Source organism: Myodes glareolus, chromosome X (assembly GCF_982192425.1).
Source record: "Myodes glareolus chromosome X, mMyoGla1.1, whole genome shotgun sequence".
NCBI classification, from domain to species: Eukaryota; Metazoa; Chordata; class Mammalia; order Rodentia; family Cricetidae; genus Myodes; species Myodes glareolus.
Window position 1 is genome coordinate 108,220,679 of NC_142053.1, and position 23,666 is coordinate 108,244,344.

The window sequence follows — 23,666 nt, forward strand, 5'->3', positions numbered from 1 at the left end:
CTTGTAAAGCAACATTTCCCACAGTGAGAGCCACTGGTCTGTGTGAACTCTGATTTCTCATGGTAGCTTAGCCCCAGGAAGATCCACACCATCTTTGAGACAGTGTGTGGGTGCCTAGTGTAGGATTCAGGAATCCTCACAGAATAGCCAAGTTGAATCCCTCCAGTCTCCCCTTTACCATGTGAACCTCTGAGCTGCTGGTAGTCTTGCCCTACAAGCTTGCTGTAGAACTAGGGTTGCTTTTTTGTTGTTAAAAGATGAGGTTGTTTTCAGATAAACAAGTCGCCACCATGGGTAAGTATTATTCCATGTGGTAAACTTTCCAAATAAGAGACAGTGCGTTTTCTGCAGGACCTTTAGTTACTTGGTCTTTGTCTTATTTTGTTGACATGAAGCTCCAAAAGTTTTCATTCTATTTTCAATCCTCTTCCTGGAAATTTATGGTTAAGGGGAAAATAAAATACGTGTCCTTTTCCAATCCCTCCATTCAGAACTTGGAGGCATCTGGAAAGCTTCCCCAACCCCCTTTAAAGTAAAATTGGAGTTTTCTCCTTTTTTTTAAGCATGAAGAAACTGAAGATTTTGTTTTTACTTAAAAGAATGTTTAGTACAAGGACAATCCAGAGCTCTGTTTCCGCTCTCTCCTTCTCTGGTTGCTATTCTGGGAAAGCAATCCTATCCGTCTGCGAGATCGCACATGGATTCCAGCTGCAGCCCAAGCTGCTCTGCCGTGTTCCCATTTTATGTTTCGGTTTGCTACTTGTTCAGTGTGGAAGAAATCTTGTTCCTGGACATCTCCCACCTTTGCTCCCCATGTTTTAATTTATACACATATGGCCATTAATTAATTAGTTAGTTAGTTCAGTATATGTGGCCTGTCTAGGTGCTAGGGACACTCAAAACCAGGCAATTACTGCATGATTTAGTTAGCCAGTCAATTCCAGGAAATCTTCTCTCTTCACTAAGTAAGCCTCCCAGATCATTTCAAAGCACTATATAAATAGCATGTGTTAAAAGTCCAGCATTTCCAGACATTAACTAGGGAATTTCCGTAGACTTTTAGAGTTCTTTCTCCAGAAAAGCTTATGTGGAAAGCAGTTTCTCCCATGGTCATTATTTTATACATAGTGGGGCAGCAAGGCCTAGAGCCAGGAGGAGGTGAAGCGGTAGGAAGTAAAGTCATACAGCTGTGCTGGCGCCAACCTCTTGTACATCCATCATATGGGTGTACCTCCTCCTGTTTGCTCTTGGTTGGCAGACCTTATAAGAGCAAGCAGAAATAGGAAAATGCCTCTAAATAAAGACTGGAGGAGGCTGAGGCCAGGGAGGCAGGATCCTGTTGAAGATCTAGAGCTAAGGTAAGTTAGACCATGCCCTAGAAGCAAGCACCTCCTCTAAGATCAGAAAGCACAGCTCCACATTGGTTTTCTGTTGCTTCCTGTATAGTTCCTTTGAGAGCTGATGGCACCTGTGGACTTTCTCATGAAACAAATGCCTAGTCACACCACCATTTCTGTGCAATGCCAGCACAGTCTTAAATTAGGAAAAAACACCCTCAGGAACTTTGGATTTTATTCCTACTGTAACCTTAAAAAAAAAGAAGATGAAATAAAAGGTTTCTTAAACCTGAAAATCCTTTTTTCCCCCTCTAAGTGACAAAGAAAACAAGCTAAAATGTAATAAAAACTTAGCACAAGACAAAAAGTCAATAATATACCACAATTTTCCCCAAAATTGCACCAATGGGTTGACCTCAATGATGCATATACTTTTAAGATTTATCTTCATGATCTTACTAATGAAGGGTGCACTGAGTTTTTGGCACATATTAGAAAAGACATTATGCTTTTACTTTGTAGATGAGGAAATATAGGCCTTTCTCAGCCTCCTTCACATAGGCAAGGCTCTGGCAAAGCTTTGTCAGCCTCCAGGCTCATTATTATTATTATTATTATTATTATTATTATTATTATTATTATTATTCTCTAATCTGAATAAGTTTTCTTCCATGCGACAATCCATAAGGAAGTGATGGCCTAACAAGTGCCTTACAAATTAACAAATAGATAGAAAAACTGAAGAAATGCTCTGTTATTTGTCCATAATTTATAATATAGTATTTTGCCTTTCTCTATTCTCCTGCCCATTTTATGTTACCTACCTGTTCATGCTATTAAAATATTCTAAGCAAAGACCCTTAGCTTCTATTAGAGGAGTTTAGCTAACCCTTAGTTCTATGCCATGGTTATGTAGTCCGTCTACTCAATCTTCTACAAGGCTTTGTTTTAATATTCTCCATGGAGCTATTTGCAGGTCTTTTAGTTCATGTCTATCCCTTCTTCTATGAATGTCTGTTTGTCTTTTGTCTTCATTTCCTCTACCTCTAGACTCCTGTTTTCTCTACTGTCATTGATACAAAAACTTCCTAACAATTCTTTCTTTCTCTTTCTCTCTCTCTCTCTCTCTCTCTCTCTCTCTCTCCCTCTCTCTCTGTATGTGAAATTAATCTACAGCATAGATTAGATCATCTTTTTATCAGTGCTCCCAAAGTTCATATCTTAGCAGGATAGAGATTCTACTTGCAGACACTTTCAGTACTTTATAAACATGGCCCAATTTCCTGCCACCCCCTCAGTACTCTCTGCTCTGTAGCCTTACAGTTGCTTCTAACATGTACAAGGAAGTAATGCTGTCCTTCCATTTTCCCTGTTGTTTTAACTGAGTAATTTAGACTGGCTGTAGTATGAAGGACAGCTGCATATTCTCTAGTTGCAGAATCCATATGATAACTAGCCAGTATGATGATACATATGCATTGATGAAAAGGACCCTTCTGCAAGAGCTTTTTACTGTTCCTTACAGGGTTACTCTATTAATGACTTTACAATCTACAGTGACGAGAGGGTACACAGTGCCTCTCCAGAGTTGTAAAATCTACAAACTTGCCAGTTATATTGCCATAAATAGAAGGTCCCTGGGGGACATGGCTAAATTACCTAAGCACTGTCTTTCAGTTTCAATCAATTTAAAGTGGGCACAATAACATTTGCCTTGCCTATTCAAAGGATTAGGTACTATGGCACAAAACCAACACATGATAGAGAGAGTCATAAATGATAGCTAGGATCCTGGCAGGCTAAGATGAATTGCATTTTCACCTAGGAATATTATCTTCTTTGGAGCATGGGTAATGAAGGCTTGTTGAGCTTTGAACTGAAAAAATGGTGCCTGGTAATTCTTCCCCAAAGGTAATATGGTAGCAAGGGGGACTGGACTTTTTGCTTTCCTCAGTGCCTTCTTAATCACCCAAGACTCAACTTTCTCCTTCTCAAACAGTACTTAGCAAACACCAGAGAGGCAATTGGCATACCTTTCAATCAGGGCTCTGTTTTCACTCAGTCACAAGACTCTACAGCTTCCATTATCTCTGTAGTCCATAAAGGCTGACACCCAGACGGATAATGTAACTATGCAACAATTATGAGAATTATAGTATACCGGTGGAAGAGCTGAAGTAAGGTGTCAGGACCATATGATGAAACCTGAAGCCAGTGGGGGTTTAACTAATTATAACTCCTACAGAGAAAAATGGCTACCTTGGGAAAGTTCAAGTTCCGTTCTCACACTCCTGGTGGGAAGGAGGAGAAATGCAGAATTGCTTTTCTGATCCACTTAAAAAGGAATTACATATGTCCATGCCCGGTGGGAACTAAATCTGACAAGCACAGAGGTCCATCATATAGCTGAGCTCTGCTTAATAATTTAAATAGCAGCATATGTAGTTAAGTAAGATTGGAACACCTCTGGCTCCCTTTCGTTGATTTAAAGTACATACTAACCTATTAATGACTCTGAGGCCTCTTGGGAAAACCAACATCAGAGAGAAGTATGGCTGTGTGAGATCAAAGAAAATGCGGTCCCTTGTGAGGGTGAATATTTAATAGGGTACCAGCTAGCAGGCTATGCCTTTTGACCAATGCTGAAACTGTAAAATGCTTGAAAGTATGAGTATGACTGAAGAGAACCATAGCTCCAAATCTCATGTGGGAGGAGGGATAATACTAGCCCTGGATTTGGACCAGTTTCAACTAGAATATACCTAAACAGTCTATAGAACTTTAGCAAATGTGCCTTTAACAGGTGATCTTCAGAAGCATTGCTATATAACAGCAAAGACCAGAACTTCCAGTTCCCTTCACACTCAACTTAAAAGCAGCAAATTCAGCGAATGCCTGTTTTGAAGAAGTGATTTAAGGAGTAAAAGGAACTCTCTACACTGAAGCAGATGAGATAAGAGGAGCTGTGATATTTGGTTTCCAAGTCAGCACAACAGATTTGGCCAGTTACAACAATGGCATTCCTCGCTCACTCCTGCACTCTATTTTTACACATTTTCAAACTCTGCTGTAGCCAGCTGTCTTATCTTCCCCTCCCAAATGGAAGTTTAGTCTTGAGCAACCCATATTTATGGAAAATAGGAGTTTCATTTTGAGGTGTCATTGAAACATCAAGAAGATCAAGAGTTTTTGTGTTTTCAGAAACTGAGCCTCCAGAGATACAACTATTACATAAACATCTACGTCAGAGAACTTGTGATTGGATTTATAATGACCATGAAAACAAATCTTTCAGCATGTCAGTGATGTGTAATCTACATTAGATGGAGGTGGGAAGACCCATTCTAAATGCGGGTGATGTCATTCCCCTGGCCTGGGGTCACCGCTGAATGAAAAGGAAAAAGTAAGCTGACTGTCAGCAGTCCTCTCTCCCCTCTGTCTCACTATAGACACAACGTGACCACCTTGTTGCTTGCTCCCAGCACCACGACTTGTTATGGCAAACAAACTCCTCCTTCCTTAAGTGGCTTTCATCAGGTATTTTGTTGATGTAATGAGATAAACAACTTATGCAGATGGCGAGGTCTTAAGATTTCCAGTGAAACGTATGATCATATTGATACTTTGTGCTTTACCAGCTAGAACAACAGACAGCAGAAAAGAAGTCATTCTCCTTATGGCAGCGTACCTCTTGTCCATCTTTGCTGACGTCCTCGGCATGGCTGGCCACAATGGAGAGGAACTGGAGGAGGCGGTGGAGGGTGTCGCAGTTGCAGGGAGGTAGAAGGTAGATGAGGAGTTGCAAGGTGCCCAGTTGTTCCTCTGGCTCCAACACTACACAAGGCAGAGAGAGGGACTCTGAGTAAGACTGGCAGAGCTGACACTGTTTGGGCACTGAGGTCAAGTTTCCTCTCCACTACTTTAAGAAAAAAGTTACCCAAGCCATCTCTACTTTGTGACTTCCACCATTTTCCCACCACTTCAGCAGCTTAGCCACAAAAATCTATGAAACTTATAGAGAACAGTTAGACTGCAAGAGAAATCATGGGAAAGAAACCCATTTCCCTTATTTCCATCAGCCTCCTTTCTCTTATTTATTACTTTGACTTAATGGGTTTTAGTGCACAATGCTAAATATTCACTGACAGTATCTGGGAATTGGTGAATGGTATGAAATCTTTTATAATGTGTTTAAGGGCCTTTCCTTTTGAACAATATATAAGGTACGGATTTTTTTTTTGGCAATACCCAAGGCATGTGACAAAGACACTGTCTTCTTTCTCAGCCACAATCTCAATGGAATTGGAGCTTTGTAGGAAGAAATGTGTACAGACTGATACATCTCTGACATTTTCTTTTTCCTCCTCCCCAATCTTTTCTGGGATCTGTGCAGTCAGACACAGCTCCTTTGAAAGTATTGGTACTGGGCTATGCCATTTTGCTTCCACTGAAAATGCTGTTGCCCTCTTTCTTACTCTGGGTTCTTTGGCTCCCTCCTTCCTGATACCAGAAGCCAGGATTAATTTTTAGGCACAGACTCAATGCAAGTTCTTGCCAGCACTTCAAAGCATCAACTTATAGCACTTTCTACTTTCCTGGGGTTCATTGGAAAACATCTGAAATTCTTCTTGACTTTTCCCATTTCTTTTAGCCCAGCTTTCTTCTTGCTAGTTTCCCCCAGGGTATATCTCAGAAAATCCCCCAAATAGCCCATTCATTTGAGAGCAATAAAGGCAAAAAGCAGTTATCGGGAAACACATGTACAAGATTTTCATGAGTGTGCTGGACACTCTGCTATTCCAGGGATGCTTTCCCGCAAATCTGGCTTTGCTACGTACAGAGAGTGTTGATGAATGCTGTGTAGAGCTCCCTGGTGAGAAGGGGGTCAGGCATGTCCCTGAGGAACTCCTTCAACAAGGCTGCCACGTCATGAACGCTGTGCTCCTCTTCCAGACAGACATCAATCCCACGGTCAAATTCCTCACGCAACTGGAAAAATCAACGGTTCAAGTATTGGTTACATAAGATTCAGAGGGTTGATTTGACAAGAAGTTTGATATAGCCAGTGATACCTTAGAATCATCTAACCTTGGTGTTTACTGATCTCCCCCCAAAATGTTTTTGATGAACAACATCTGGTGTTAAGTCTGCACAGATCACAAGAAAGGAAAAAAGGAAACAATATGTCACCTTGAGCCACGGACTTTCTGCATACTAGTTATGAATGCATATATGTGTATATGTTTTTAATGTGTTGTTACAGAAATAGTTGTTGATTTATTGTTAATGATGTATGTAGAGGGACTAGATAACAAGAATCAGGAAGTTGGGAGTAAGGGTTAAGGGTTAGAGAGAATTTAGGTCAGGTGTGAATATGAGAAAACAACACTTGGGCATGTCACCAAACACATCACGTTGAAATTTTGATAGTTGACTAGAATACCGACAAAAAAAATCAGTATCATTTGACAAATCACAAAACTAAAAATGGAGATGAGATGTGTATGTTGAAAGCTTAAAATATGATACATTTAAATGAAAGTTATCTTTAATTTGTCAGAGAAGCCTTGTGAGCAATTACCAGAATTTTTCTCTAACTTAATAATTATACAAAACTGACTAACATGGATAGCAGAAAGAAAACATGCTATCAATATGGTAGAGATATTATGTCTTAGTTTTGCCTCTGACAGGTTGATGTCCCTTATGCATTGTTCTTTGTTGTATAAATTATTATGCAAGTCCATGGATAGACAGTATAATAAACTTCTGTAAGACTTCTTTAGTTCATTCATTCATTCATTTATCCATTCATTCAACAAAGACTCATCACATTATGCTGAGTCTCAGACCCTATTATAGGTCCTCAAAGTATGCAAGTACACTAGTAAATAAAGAGGCAAAGTCTATAAGACAACTTCATCCCTTAGAAGTAGAGCTACAATGTAGATAAGTAGGTGACATCACAAATGACAATTTTTTTACTTGCTAAATATTCATATTTCCCCTCCTTTCTCTATGAGTACAGAATGCATGTGAACATATGTGTGCAGGTACACACATAAAGAGGCCAGGGAATAATGTTGGGTGTTTTCCTTTATTACTGGACTTTTTATGCCCCTGAGGTAAGATAACTCATTGAACTGAACCTAGAGTATCCATTTGTTGGTTAGGCTGGAGGCCATCAAACTTCAGGGATTTTTCTGTCTCTGCTTGCCTTCCTTCACTTCTAGTGCTGACGTCATAGGTATGTCATTATGCCAGGCTTTTTATGTGGTGCTGGGGACCGGAATTCATGCTTACACAACAAGAGCCATTGTCCCAGTCCTAGCTCTTACTTTCTAAAGAAAAAGTGCAGGGTATGTAAAAGTTACATAAAAACATAGAATAGCGAGTGAGTTAAAGCATATTTCATACTCAAATCTAGTTCTAAGTTACCACTAATTACATCTTATTGAGTGAGTAATTCTTAAGTAAATCCCTATGCAAAGATATCTCCCTTTTTTATGCATCAAAAAATGTCAAGGGATAATTTCTGGAACTCATCTTCTGTCCACTTGATGAAAATACCAATCACTGTCCTCAATTGCTCACTGATTTCAGACAATTTTCCATCAGCATTTACAAGACAGGCAAAATGAGGAGTTCACCCATAGCATTACTGCAATCAAGCTAGTTCAGACACACCATGATCCTTTCCTGAGCGCACACATATGACATAGAAACACATATGCAAAAGACACACACACACACACACACACACACACACAGAGAGAGAGAGAGAGAGAGAGAGAGAGAGAGAGAGAGAGAGAGAGGTGGACCATTAAAGAAGCTTGTTTAATCACAAGATCTTGAATTAAATTTCTGAATATCTATAAGCCTGAAAAGAAAGAGGTGAAGGGGACTACAGCTGAAGGGCTGATTCAGTAAGATATTATTAATAAAGATATCCCTTAATTATATATAGGTGTGAAGCATAGAAGATAGTTTTACATTTTACAAGTGTCATGGTGAAATGTTAAATGCTGTTCACTCATTTTGTGTGATTATTGAGAATACAAATAAACCAGTCAGGAAAAAAAACAACTTTGATTTTTTTTATTTTAACAATGAAAAACATACATGATAGGGTATTTACTTCAACATATAAATAAATAATTCTTTAACTTCATCCAACTAAAATTTTTACCTGGATTAACTTTTAAATTGTAGAGTTTTTTTTATCTTCCTCTGTTTCAATCAATAGGAGAAAAATGACATTGCAACCTTCTTTTGCTAACAAATGGGTTCTGTTTGTTAAAGGATGGTTTGTCTTTTATGAAGTCATCACAACCTATCTGATCAAAGGAAACTACCTCAGCAATCTAATATCAAATTTCTACCAGAAGCATGTAGTGCAAGGTTGGCACACACACACACAAAAATCAAGAATTACAGTTGATCATGAAAAATGGATCAGAAACCAATGGTTTCATAGGATCTTATAAAGCATTTATTTCTGCAAAAGCAAATAAATGTAGCACCAGATTAGATGAGAGTGTTATGGCATTTTACAAGTACATTTGTATAAAACTGACCTCAGTGAAATTATGTTCTATTTGCTATCACTTGCTGATTAGGCATTTTTCTGAATCTGCCACTTTGCCAACTTCAGTGATATCTTTATCAAATAGTGTCTTTCAGTTGAGCACAGAATGAACATCTCCAGTTCCATTCTTTCAGTCTTTTCACCCCAACTCCACTTTTCTAAGCTTCTGAGTTGTTTTTCATTTCCTGGGATTTAATTATACTATAATCGAATGCTTGGGAAAAGATAGTCAAAAGGGATTTACATAAACTTGAACTTTCCACCTAGTAATTCAATGAAATGTCAAGGGAAACAGACAATATAACATAAACTTCATTTTCACTTACTTGTCTTACTCTCTTTTTTGAACTTCCAACTCGAAATATCCCCACTGTCTGGAGGCCTGTAAATAAGCAAACAAAATCAGCAGGCTGTTTTTTTTTTAATGCTTGAGACTTTGAGTGAAATAAATGTAGAAACAGTGCAGAATGCTTGTATATAGCATGCAGAACAGCAGTGACTTCACAGTGTTCAGTGTACATAATTGACCCTTTCAACTTCACAATTATTTGACATTAAATGTTTGAGGATAAGATATTTTTCCATGGTGTGTCTATTGATGTTATAGGTCCGAGAGATCATTTTTATAGGATTGGCCCTATAATTCTACACCTATGACATGATTCTAAGATGATCAAAATGTTAACAAAGGCATATACACAGAGGAGGTTGGAGTAGGACCATTTATAACAGAAAAAGTTGTTTATTTGGAGCTAACTTGGGTCCATTCACATGACAGACTACTTGGCATCCTTTTTAAATGATATTTAGAAAACATTTTTATGAACATGAAAATTCTGTGGCCTACCCTCCATTCAGAACAGTGGCATTCTCTTTATATATGTATGTATGTATGTATGTATGTATGTATGTATGTATGTATATATGTATATTGTGTGTGTCTGTATGTAGTGTGATTTCAAATAAGTGATATATGTATATTTTAGGGAGTTTTAAATGCTAAGTAGAAGTAAACAGAAATTTAAAGTGATTGTTTCTTTTTTTGACACAGAGTTTCACTGTATAGCCTTGGCTGTCCTGGAACTTTCTCTGTAAAACTGGTTGGCCTTGAACTCACAGAGATCTGCCTGCTGCTGCCTCCCAAGTGCTGTGTTTAAAGGTGTGCACCACTACCACTCAGCTGTGATTGTTTCTTATCCAGTGTTTAATTGTTCTACATTTTATATTTTTTTAAGAAGTATATTTTCTTTATGATCAGAAAATAAAAATATCTATTTCAAATTTGATAAAGAGCAAAATTTCTCATACAAATCATGTTTAAAAATTATTTAGAATATTGAAAAAGTTATAATATTTTATTTCTTGTGGGGAAATTGAAGTTGAAGAAATGGCTCAGTTGTTAAAAGCACTTGCTGTTCTTCCACAGGACCCTGGTTTGTATCCAAGCACCCACATGGCAGCTTACAAATTCTTGAACTTCACTTTTAGGAGAATCAACAGCCTCTTCTGGTCTCTGAAGATAGCTTCATGCATGTAGTGTACAAGTATAAACTTAGACTCACACACAGGCATAAAATTAAAAAAATTGATAAAATAAGTCTTTGAAAAATTTGTCTTTAAATAAAAATCAATCTTACCACCACATATTGTTAATTTCAACAATAGTTTGCTGTAGGAAGTCTTACAACCAGTGGTTACCCATCCACTGGGGCGTGGCCTCTTTTACTATATAAGCTGATGTAGAGCATGTGTCTGCTCTCTTTTTCCGTCTGTGGGATTCAGTTTCTGATCTCCATTCAAACGGAGGATTCTGATTTGTGAATCTACCCCTAAATAAATAACCATCTATTTCTCAATTCTGAGCTAGTATGGAATTTCTTTTAATTGTCCTTCTTCATTTGGTGCCCATGTTGATTCAGACTCAGGACTACTGGGTGGACGGCCTAAAGGCCTAGCCAGTCCACAGTACAGATAGTCTCCCAACCCTGCTCACTAGGCTTGCTTTTACCTAAGCATTTTTTTTTTGGAGAATTCCTGCCACAGCAGAGTTTACTGCATATGGCAACTTGGAAATTTCCCAAGCACAAGCACGACTGCTGCATTCCCCTGGTCTGTTCCTTGCTGCATGACAACTTCTGCAGCTTCTGGTTTCTGCTCCCTGCCCTGATTTTCTTGCTCCATGTGTAGAATTGATTTAATTGCTTTTAATTTGTCAAACAAAGCATATTTCTCAGTATTTAACCAGTACCAAGGTGGAAAACTAAAGCGGCTTGGAAACTAAAGTGGCCCAGGACCATTCCTGTCACCACCAGTTGCATTGCTTTTAGTCACTACTCTGCAACCATGACATCTGCTGAACAATAAAAATTACAGTTTACCGGATCACATAACAGGTAATTTATATAGTTATGGTAATATTTCAATTTATTGGGTATTGGGACTCAGTTTTCTTCTCCATATTCTATCATTAAGAAAGAATATGGCACTTTTAGAAATGATACAGTCTTTTCAGAATAATAATGAACAGCTAGTTTACAGGATTAATACCCTCGAAAATTAAAATTTGCCTGAAAAATTAAAACTATTAAAAAGGATAACATTAATTTGATAGACAAAATTGAATCCATATCTAAAGAAGTTATCTGAAAGAATTTATAATGTTGAATTTGACCATCAAAATTTATTAAAAACTTATGATTAAGTTAGCAGGTAGACTATTTATCCAGGATGGCAATCTGCATGCTATTCATGTAATGTTCAAGGATGAGATGTTATCTTTAAAGGAGAAACTTCAGACCTTGGAATCACATGTGCAGAATGAGGACCAGAGGCGAGGTGCCTCAATGAAATAACTAGAAATATATACAGGCCAGGAGATTCAGGCATTACAAAAGACAATAATAAAAGGATTTGAAATAATTGAAGAAATTATTGGAGCTGATGAACAGGGAGAGAAGGCACAAAGACAGGATTCAACATTGCCAGTAGCTGTCAAAGATGACTTACCCAGGATTTTAGCTTCCTACCCTGTAATCTACTCTGACAAAGCATCAACTTCTAAAGGCCCCAAAGGATCCAAAAAAGTTAGATAAATACCTATCGGAATGAATGATCTAAAAGAAATTCAGCAAGCTGTGGTAACCTATGAATTTCATTCTGCATTTGTTAAGAAGATGATAAAGTCATGGTCTTCTAGCATTAAAGCAGTGTCACATGACTGGATTCAGTTTGTTTCAGGACACCTGGATGATGAACTTCAATGTTTAAAATTTATTTCAGAGAAGAGGCAAAAATTTTGAAACAACAGGGAAAAGCAGAAGACTTTGAGACTTCCCAAGATCAAATTCTTGGTGAAGGCCCTTATGCTGACCCACAGGTTCAAGCTCTTCACGATGAACAAATCTTGTCTGTATGCCACAAATGCTTGGGACAGTATTCAAGAACTAGGAAAAATAATTGAATCATATACCAGGGTTAAACAGGGCCAGAGAGAACACTTTACTGACTTTTAACAAAGATTAACTAAGGCTATACAAATCGGATTAACAGACCCAAATGCTCGACAAGTATCTATTGAATCTCTGACTTTTGAAAATGCCAACTTAGAATGCAAAAAGATACTTGGGCATTTAAAGATTAGAGCAACACCTATGGATGAATGGATCCTGCATACAATGAACATTGAGACTTTTGACTATAATACGGAATCTTGGGTAGGAGAAACAATTTCCAAAGGAATGAGGAATCATCAAACTGCCAAATATTTTAATTGTGGTAGAATAGGACTTCTGGGAAGGGATTGTAGACAAGGAATTCCTAGGAATAATATTTCCTCTGGGAATGGCAAGAATAGGAGAACTCAGCCTTCAGGTATATGTAGAAGGTGTGGCAATGGCTGACATTGGACCAATGAATGCAGATCAACAAAAGACAGACAAGTCAACCTGATACCATCAGAAAACTACTTGAGGGGCCTCGCGCAGGCCCCCAAGCCAAAAGTGGTCCAGTCATTCCCAATAACTGTGGAGGACCTGTCTCAAAAGGAAAATTAAAAAATCCAGACCCTTCTGTAAAAGACCATACTGTTCTAGATGATGGCATAAACATGGAGAATAATTCAAAAATTCTAATAGAAAATAGGAAATGTATATTCTGGCAGACTTCTATAAATGATCAAAGACCAAAGCTAAGAGTGCCTATAAATGGCATTGTAATTGTTGGTTTGATAGACACAGGTGCAGATGTGAGTATCATTACTACGGAATCTTGGCATCTAAATTGGCCTCTTCAAGAGGCAGATGTTCAATTACTAGGAATTGAAACCATATATCAAGTTAAACAAAGCATGAGATGGGTTGATTGTATTGGGCCAGAAGGTCAAAGATGGAAACTGAGGCCATATATGGCTAATATTGCAATAAATTTATGGGATCATGACCTGCTGCAGCAATGGAATACCCAGATTAACATTCCTGCAGTCCCAGGAACTCATAATTCTGGGAAGGATATTATAAGGTACTATATACAAAGGTCACCAGCCATTCAGAACAGAAAGCAATTAACAAACCTCTAGAGGTACCAATAGGCCTACCTTTAAAATGATTAACTGAGAAACCAATATGGGTTAAGCAGTGGCCTCTAGCTGAAGATAAGTTGCAGACTTTAGAATAACTGGTATAAGAGCAACTAGATGCTCACCATATTGAAGAATCAACCAGCCCTTGGAATTCTCCTGTATTTGTTGTAAAAAAGAAATCTGGTAAATGGAGAATGGTAGCAGATCTAAGAGTTGTTAATAAGGTAATTCAGCCTATGGGCCATCTACAATCTGGAATCCCTCTGCCTTCTCTATTACCAAAGTGATGGCCTCTTACAGTTATTGATTTGAAAGATTGTTTCTTCACTATACCTTTACAAGAAAAGGATAGAGAAAATTTTGCCTTCACAGCACCTACTTATATTAATTCTCAGGCTACTAGGAGATATCAAAGGACTATCCTCCCATAAGGAATGCTCAATAGTCCCACAGTGTGCCAATGCTTTGTAAGTCAACCATTGGAAATAATATGTAAACAATTCCCTAAGTCTATAATTTATCATTGCATGGATGACATTTTGCTGTCTGATTCAAACATGGATACCTTAGAAAGAATGTTTGAAGAAGTAAAGAAAGTTTTGCCAAAATGGGGATCACAAATTGGTCCTGAAAAAAATACAGAGAGGAGATTCTGTCAATTACCTAAGTTATAAAATAGGTTTGCAGAAAATTAGAACACAAAAGGCACAAATTAGAAGAGACTGATTGTGGACTCTTAATGACTTTCAAAGATTGTTAGGAGACATTTCTAGTCTGTGGCTGGTTGTTGGGATAACACCTGATCTAATAATTCATTTTTTAGAAAAAGTAGATGCTGATAAAGACTTGAATAGTCCCAGAGAATTAACAGCTGAAGTGGAAAAGGAATTGACGATGGTTGAGGAGAAATTACAGGAGAATTAACAGCTTAAGTGGAAAAGGAATTGACAATGGTTGAGGAGAAATTACAGGAGGCACATGTGGATAGGGTGAATCCAAATCTTAATTGCATTCTAGTCATATAGCATTCCAGAATTTCTCCTACAGGAATTTTAATGCAGAGGGATGATATTATCTTAGAATGGACCTTTTAACCACATAAACCAAGTAAAAAATTAAAAACTTATGTGGAAAAATAAGTCTCTGAATTAATTATAAAAGGTAAATTGAGACTTCATCAATTAGCAGGTATAGACCCAGCAGAGATTATAGTGCCTTTCACTACTGATGAAATAAAAAAGTTATGTGAAGACAATGAACCATGGCAAAGACCTTGTGCTAATTTTTCGGGAGAAATTAATAGCAATTATCCTAAAAGTGATAGACTTAATCTTATAAAGAAAACTTCTTGGATTCTTCCCCAAATTGTACATGATGCTTGAATAACTGCAGCCCATATCTTTTATACTGATATAAACAAATCAGGGAAGGCAGGATACAAATCAGAAGAATTAAGTAAAGTAGAACAAAACCCTTATATGCTATTCTCATGGTGCTACGGGATTTTAAAGAGCCCTTTAATATAGTTACTGATTCACAATATACAGAGTTATCTTGCATATTGAAATCACTGAATTTATATCAGATGATACAGAATTGACTTCATTATTTATCTAGTTATAAGACATAATCAGGAATAGATTTTGTCCTATACACATAACACACATCGAATCTCATATGTGCCTGCCAGGTCCTCTAACAAAAGGCAATGCAGAAATTGATCTATTATTGATTAGAAGCATATTCCAGTCCTCAGAATTTCATAAAAACAATCATGTCAACAGCACAGGTGGTGTAGGAGGGTCTTCTGTTCATGTCTTGCTTTCACTGGTTAAGGAATAAAGAAACTGCTTTGGGCCTGATAGGGAAGGTAGGTGGAGAAGACAGAGCTGAATGCTGGGAAGAAGGGCAGAGTGAGAGATGCCATGGATCTCCTGCCTGAGACGAACGCTGGTTAGAATCTTGTGGGTAAGCCACAGTCACAGTCACGTGGCAATATACAGGTTAATAGAAATGGGTTAAATTAAGATGTAAGAGTTAGCCAATAAGAAGTTAGAGCTAATGGTCAAGCAGTGTTTTAATGAATACAGTTTCTATGAGGTTATTTCGGGGGCTAAGCTAGCCAGGCAGCAGGGATAAACAAGGGGCTCCACTCCTTGCAACACAAAGGTTTCAGGAAAGAGTTTTCTATTACATGGAAATATGCTAAGGAGACTATAAAGAGATGTTCTACTTGCTCTTTCTATAACCAAACACCACTACCTGCAGGGACAAAAACAAAGGTCACACAAATGAATGAAATCTGGCAGATGGATGTGTTCCACTTTGCTAAATTTGGAAAATTGAAATATGTACACCACACCATTGACACTTATTCAGGTTTTCAGTGGGCAACTGCTTTAAGCTCAGAAAAGGCTGATTCAGTAATCACACATATATTAATCACACATATATTAGAAGTTATGGCCATCATGGGTATACCTGCACAAATAAAGACAAATAATGGTCCATCATATGTCTCTAGAAAAATGGAAAAGTTTTTGCCTATTATAATATTAAGCATATTGCAGGTATGCCGCACAACCCTACAGGTCAGACAGTTATAGAAAGTTCAAATCGAACTATAAAAGATATGTTAAACAAACAGAAAGGGATGGCAAATACTCTCAGAAATAGAAATAGAGTACATAATGCTCTATTAACCTTGAATTTTCTTAACGCTAATGAGAAAGGGACAACAGCTGCAGAAAGACATTGGGTAATAGAAAAGTCTTCTGAATTAAATCATCCAGTTTATTTCAAGGATGTGCTGACCTCACAACGGAAGCCAGGAGATGTGCTGCCTTGAGAAAGGGGTTTTGCTCTTTTTTCCACAGGAGAAGAAAAGCTATGGATATCATCAAAATTAATAGATATCTGGTTTTAAAAGGAGAAACCTCTTGAAAAAGAGAAATGACAGCTCATCCACAATGGTGACAACCATACAGATGGTAAGGGACGCTCATGAGGGTGGGGGCAGGGTTCTGTTCTTGTCTTTGCAAGAAAATACTCATCTTCAAAAATTTAAGAGACACTGGATGTTTTGATGTTGACAGAAGGAAAATTTGCTAGCCACTAAGGATCATCGAGAAAAAGGAATCCATTTTATGAGACCAGGTAACTGATACAAATATGTTTAAACATATGGAAAAGCAAAAAAAAAAAAAACCCAGGATAGCCAAAACAATCCTGTACAATAAGAGAACTTCTGGAGGCATCACAATCTCTGACTTCAAACTCTACTACACAGCTAAAGAAATGATGGGAGGGAGTTGGAAGGAGGGGCGGAAATGGAGACTTCTGTATTTTAATAAACTTTGAGAAAAAAAAAGAAAAAAAGAAATGAAAACAGCCTGGTATTGGCATAAGAACAGACAGGAGGACCAATGGAACCGAATAGAAGACCCGGATATCAATCCACACATCTTCGAACACCCGATCTTTGATAAAGAAGCAAAAAATATCAAATGGAAAAAAGAAAGCATATTTAAGATGTGATGCTGGCATAACTGGATATCAACTTGTAGAAGAACAAAAATAGACCCATATCTGTCACCATGCACAAAACTCAAGTCCAAATGGATCAAAGACCTCAACATAAAGGCAGCCACACTGAACCTTATAGAAGACAAAGTGGGAAGTACACTTGAACGCATTGGCACAATGAACCACTTCCTAAATATAGCCCCAGCAGCACAGACACTGAGAGAAACAATAAATGGGACCTCCTGAAACTGAAAAGCTTCTTTAAATCAAAGGACATGGCCAACAAGACAAAACAACAGCCTACAGAATGGAAAAAGATCTTTACTAACCCCACACCAAACAGAGATCTGATCTCTAAAATATACAAAAAATTCAAGAATTGAACACCAAAAGATCAATCACATAATCCAATAAAAAATGGAGTACAGACCTAAACAGAGAACTCTCAACAGAAGAATCTAAAATGGCAGAAAGATAGTTAAGGAAGTGTTCAACATCCTTAGTCATCAGAGAAATGCATGTCAAAACAGCTCTGAGATTCCATCTTCCACCTGTAAAAACGGACAAGATCATAAACACTGATGACAACATATGCCGGAGAGGTTGTGGGGGAAAAGGGAACATTTCTGCATTGGTGATGGGAATGCAAGCTGGTACAACCCCTTTGGATATCAATGTGGCAATTTCTCAGAAAATTAGGAAACAACCTTGCTTAAGACCCAGTAATACCACTTTTGGGTATATATCTAAAGGATGCTCAATCGTGCCACAAGGACATGTGCTCAACTATGCTCATAGCAGCCTTGTTTGTCATAGCCAGAACCTGGAACCAAGTTAAATGCCCCTCAACAGAAGATAAGGAAAATGTGGTACATTTACACAATGGAATACAACACAGCAGAAAAAAAATAATGACAGCTCGAATTTTGCAGAAAAATATATGGAGCTAGAAAACATCATATTGAGTGAGGTAACCCAGACACAGAAAGACAATTATCACATATATTCACTCATAGGTAGATTTTAAACATAAAGCAAAGAAACCAGCCTACAAACCACAATCCCAGAGAACCTAGACAACAGTGTAGACACTAAGAGAAACTTACATAGATCTAATCTACATGGGAAGTAGAAAAAGACAAGATCTCTTGAGTAAGTTGGAGCATGGGGACCTTGGGGGAGGGTTGAAGGGGGGAGGGGAGAGGCAGTGAGGGAAGCAGAGAAAAATGTAGAGCTCAATAAATATCAATTAAAAAAGGAAAAAAAAAGGATTGAGAAGGCATTTGAAATGATATATAAGTGAGGAAGGGCTGGGTACATGAATACAAATGGAACCAATAAAATTTTTCAAGAAAACTTTTGGAAAGGCTGGCAAAACGGTTTCTGATAAATGCTTAAATGACTAAAGGGACAAATTTCCTCTACCTACTCATTTCAAAAAATCAGGCAAATAAAGTGTTAGGGAAGAAATGCAGAAATGCGTTTGATGTTGTTTGTCTCAAATAATGTGTCCCTGTGTCAAAGGAAAGCAAGACAAAAACCAATAACATCTAAAATACTTTATAAAATAGTATTTTTTGAAGTTTTGGAGTTATAAATCTGATATCATACGTATCAGTTTATACTGTGATTCATAACAGCTGCAAAATAAAGATATGAAGTAGCAATGAAAATAATTGTATGGTTGACGGGGTCACCATAGCATGAAGAACTGTGTTTAAGGGTCACAGCATTAGTAAGGTTGAGAACCATTAGCTTAGAATACTAAAGTTAATATCTATTTCAATTTGAATGTGTAGCCTATTATTCTGGAATCATAGATATATTATGATAGAAATACATAGATATAAATTGATAAAAGTGCTATGGACACTTGAAATACAGTCAGGACCTTGGATAATTGATTAGTATAAGCCTTGCCTTTAGTTTTAAACTATGTATTAAACATTCTGTGTTGAAAACTAAGTCTAAGATTTAAATACATTTATTTATTAAGTCATTCCATTATCCAGTGATTTTTACTTGTATTGAATTAATTAATTTAAATGCACATTTATATTTTTTCACAAAATTCTGTTCTTGTAATTAGGAAACAAATGACAATGTTCACAGTTTGTTTTATCCTTACTTTCTCTCCTGTTTTTTTTTTCTTTTGTGTAGGAATGATATTTAACCTAGGACATTATGCTAATATCAAAATGCATCTCTGACAACGTTACCCAGGTTAGCTTGAACTCACCGTGAACTTGAAATCTTCCTGCCCAGTCTCCTAAGTAACTGGGATAGAATGGCTATATCAATAGTACCAGCAGTTTTTTATCCTTTTTGCTTTAAAAAATTATAATGAAATCACAGAACTAAGGAGGCATAGGCAGGAAAATTTCTGAGTTCAAGGTCAGTCTGGTTTACAGAGTGATTTTCACTATAGCCAGAGCTACAAAGAGAAACCTTACCTTGAAATTACAAGACAAAACTAAAAAGTATGATGAACATATTATCTATAGGGCAAATAAATAATTAAGGAAGTTTTCCCAAATCCATAAAGTGTGTGGTAAATCTCTATTTAGCAAATGAAATATGTGATAGATATGGCAATTTATGAGCCAAATATCTAAATTACAGAAAATAAAGAATTATTCATCATATGATAGTTATCATGTTAAGAGAAATTGAGCTGCAAAGAATTAGCTAGAGACATTCAGAGTAGGTATCTCCCAAAAAGCAAACCTTTGCTTTTGTCAAAAGAAATGTTGTAAGGAACCTCAAGGTATAAAAACATCCAAGGGACTTGGCTCTGTTTGAAGGGGATTCTATTCCAACACAAGTGATCCTTTTCTAACATGCTTGGTCAGAGCCTCCTCTGAATATTCTTGAGATCTGAGGACTCCAAATAGCTTCATACCTATTAGTCCTTTGATCCCAGTAGCTTCTTAAGTCAACACTTATATTGATATACTTTATTTACCCCAGAAATTTTGGTCTAGTGCTTGCTCAAAGAAACACATAATTGAAATTGGGTACATAGAGGGATGATACTTGGATCACTGATGGCTGATTACAAGTCTACTTACCATGTTTTTCCAGATGCTGGCAGCAGCTGTCCACCAGCCTGGGGACCTGCCTGTAAATAGGATTCAGACTCAGCTTCTTATCTCTGGCCTTTTCTTTTTTATTCTGAGCCTCAGCAGGCAGGGAGAGTTGTAAAGCTTCTAGGAGTCGAGACTGGTTGTCATCCAGATCCGTGATGGAATCCACTGACATGGCACCCTGCAAGTGATATGTAGATTTGGAAATCACAGGCAGCAGAAAGACAAGCAGTTGCTTGCAGAGGCTACCCAGTACCTGTTCCTGGAGGACTATCACTCTCAAAAGATACTGCTGCTTGAATTTTGTTATGGACTTTACAGATTTGTTTATTGCTGACATATTAAGAGGCAAGACTAAATACCTTTTGAAAAAGCTAGACAATCTCTACAAGCATTGTTAGTTATGATTTCAATACATGGACTTTTCCTAATAGAAGATGGGAAACATAATTAAAATACTTTGATTCAACCATTTCACTTTTGAAACAAAAAAAATGAATACTCAATGAATGAGGTAAAGTCATAGAAGTCTTTTGAATAAAAGAATCCTTAACTATAGCTCTAGAAAGTAGACTTTATACATAGGAAGACTCAAACTGGGCATGCTGGCACATGTCTGTGACTCCAGCATGCAGGAGGGTAAAGCCATTCATCCTGGATGAAGTGTGTGCTAAGAAGTCAGCTAATAGAGTCCTGGTAGAGAAAGGGACTTTTAAGAAGTCTACTGCCTAGGTTCTAGATTCCCAGAAAGCTCAAATTTAGAGTTTCGCTGTTACTGATATTTGAATTTATAAACAGTCTAAGACAATTACAGGCTTAGAAGAACAAATTCATCTGGAAAATACAAAAATTCCTTAATTTTGTCATTTTTCCACTTTGAATCATAGTCAATACCATAAAAGAAAATAACAGGGCTTTAGGTCTTGCTATACCTTGGAAGAAGTCCTGAATGCTGATATCTAAAAAGTGAGAGTTATAAATGGAGGTTTGGTTGTATATTTAACTAGGACAGTATTTCGTGGCTGGATTGGCAAAGATTTCTAGCCCAAAGCTTAGAGAAAGGGACATAGGAATTCTTAGAGCTGCTTTGCTGTGACTATGCTGACTCCCATCCAGATGGCCTGAGAAACACAGTTTTCTAGATTTGCAATGTGACGCACAAAGAACACAGGACCTAGAACATAGTGCCCACTCCATCGCTGGCATCATATTGCTACCACACGGATTTGAAAGAGACTGCATATAGGACTGTACAGCTCTATTTAAGAATGACAAGTGCCATCAATAAGGAAAAGCTAAATTGCTCATTGATTTTGAACAGCTGTGGCTAATTCACTGATCCAGGCACATTTTAAGAATGGCATTGAAAAAAATTATCAGAAACACTGGATATTGGTCTCAAGACTCAACTTCTACCATAGGGGTGTCCAATTTGCAGCCCATTTGTGCAATATATGCATACATATACATAGTATGTGTGACACTGTGATAGTATGATGTCATCTATAAAGTTCATGCTCAAGAGCTACACAACTGACTTAGAAAACAAAAGAGCCAAAATAATTCTCATAATGTTTTACCTAAGTTTATGGATTTGTGTTTTGGCATATTCATAGCTATCCTGTTATGCATGTGGCCCATAAGTTGAAGGTTGGGTTTTTCTATTTGAGCAGGAAGTCTAGTGAAATGGCAGGAGATACCAAGAGACCAGCATCCATGGCAGTAGTGCAGAATATTTTGAGCACCAATTTAACTAGGAGGGAAAGGTTGGAGGAAATGCTAGCTGCCACATGCACAGCACTGGTTATTGCCGAGTAGAAGAGATGTCTACTATGTGTCCGGGTTTCAGGTTAATAGAGACTCAAAAGACAGCCTTACTAATTTTCAGTTTTCTCAAAGTCAGAGGAGATCCTGGCCAACTCACCCTTCTCCTGACCCGAGGAGCCGGTTCCGGAGTATTAGGTGATGTGGACTCATTTGGTGTTTCTGAGGTTGAGCTGAGAGATGAGTTACTGCTTGAGAGCTCTTTGTTTTGTCTTTTATTCCCAAATGGGAGGAGGGAAGACACAAAATCAGATGCATCCTTTTGCTCCTCCCTCTGCAAGTCTTGCTTTAGCTTATATGCCCGGTCATTAGCAATCACTTGGGATAAGGGCATGCCAAATGCCTGTGGAATAAATTCTGTAAGGAAAAAAAACCCAGATATTTACATTCAGGAAAAACCCAAACAGAAGAGGATGCTCATTCATATCACATCCATAAAAGCAGACATAGTCAAATTATTGATTCCTTAATTAGCATACTGAGATGGCTTTGTCTTGTTGAACAAAATGTCCCAGTTACCATTTCAATAAAGAAAGTAGGGGCAAATACACATTTTAGAAATGTAGGTCTCTAATAATCTTTTCCCAACTGCTGAAGTCTTTATTTTAAAGGAAATAACTTTGTAAAAAATGTATGATATTTGGATAGACTATAAATAATACTCTATGCTCTTGATCACACATCTTCATAAACCACTACTCTTTAATTTTTATCTTTAGAAGTCTTTGAAAGCATGGGAAACTACACATATCCATTCACTCAAAAAGCATTTATTGAACACCTATTAATTGCCTTGTCAGTTTTATAATGGAGGGAGCTATAAAAAAAGTCTCAAATTTTTTCTCATGAGAGCTTCTGGGATGTGGTGGGGATGTGCAGAGTCAGACATGTAAATAATAGAGAGATGAGGAAATCCAAGGATGAAATTCAACTGATATACTTTAAAGATCCTAATAAAAGATGCAATATCGAAAGTAATAACCTAAGGGTCAAAGAAGCAATTTAGGAGCACTTTAAGAAGAAATTTGTACTTTTTCTCCCTTTTGTTCTGTGTTTCTACCGCCTGTCTCCAGCTGTCTGGGTTACACATGCCCCTTCATGATTTATATTCAGACTCCCTGATGACCACATGCAAAAGTGGGCTTGACCATGATATAGAGTGTGGGAAGCCCAGGGTACATTTTTTTAAATATTTTTTTACTAGGTACCATTTGAGAAAGAGACAGCACACAGAACTTTTTGGCTTCATTTGGCAATATATATATATACACACACACACAATTGCTTCCTGCACCACTGTGATCCATGTATGTTCATATATATTAGCTCCTCAGAGATAGACATTTTATTAACAGCATTTTAGATTTATGTTTAAAGTATTAATAATTCAATTAAGTAAATTATTCTTATTAGACTCAAAATTACATCTCTTAGCAGTCACAGCATTTAGAGTACTGGGGAGCCCTTGTTTTTACAAGTCCAGTGAATGAAACTGGAATGATCAAGGGAAAATAACTCTAAGGGTATTTGTTCTTTGAACAAAAAAGCTAACATTAAACCAGGTAGAAAGAAGTTTTAAAAGGTTTTCCTGCTTGATTCGTGGCAACATTTTAAACTAGGCTAATAGCCAAGTCTCCATTAAGAGCAGAGATGGTATTTTAAAGGCATATACCTCTGATCCCATCAAAAGATGCAATTTGTTTTGAAGTAGAAAGTTCTAAGTTCATCTG

General features: G+C 37.4%; 1 protein-coding gene across 3 annotated transcripts in view; it reads right to left on the reverse strand.

Annotated features, from left to right (window-relative positions):
• Arhgap6 (Rho GTPase activating protein 6) overlaps nt 1-23,666 on the reverse strand; it is a 501,238-nt gene that overhangs the window by 37,606 nt on the left and 439,966 nt on the right. For all 3 annotated transcript variants that reach the window (XM_085685233.2, XM_048446252.3, XM_048446253.3), the window contains exons 4-8: nt 22,037-22,293; nt 20,098-20,293; nt 9,252-9,307; nt 6,176-6,326; nt 5,026-5,171 (exon numbers count right to left, since the gene is read on the reverse strand). In XM_085685233.2, coding sequence (XP_085541359.1) covers nt 5,026-5,171; nt 6,176-6,326; nt 9,252-9,307; nt 20,098-20,293; nt 22,037-22,293 — 806 coding nt within the window. The remainder of the gene's footprint in view (nt 1-5,025; nt 5,172-6,175; nt 6,327-9,251; nt 9,308-20,097; nt 20,294-22,036; nt 22,294-23,666) is intronic.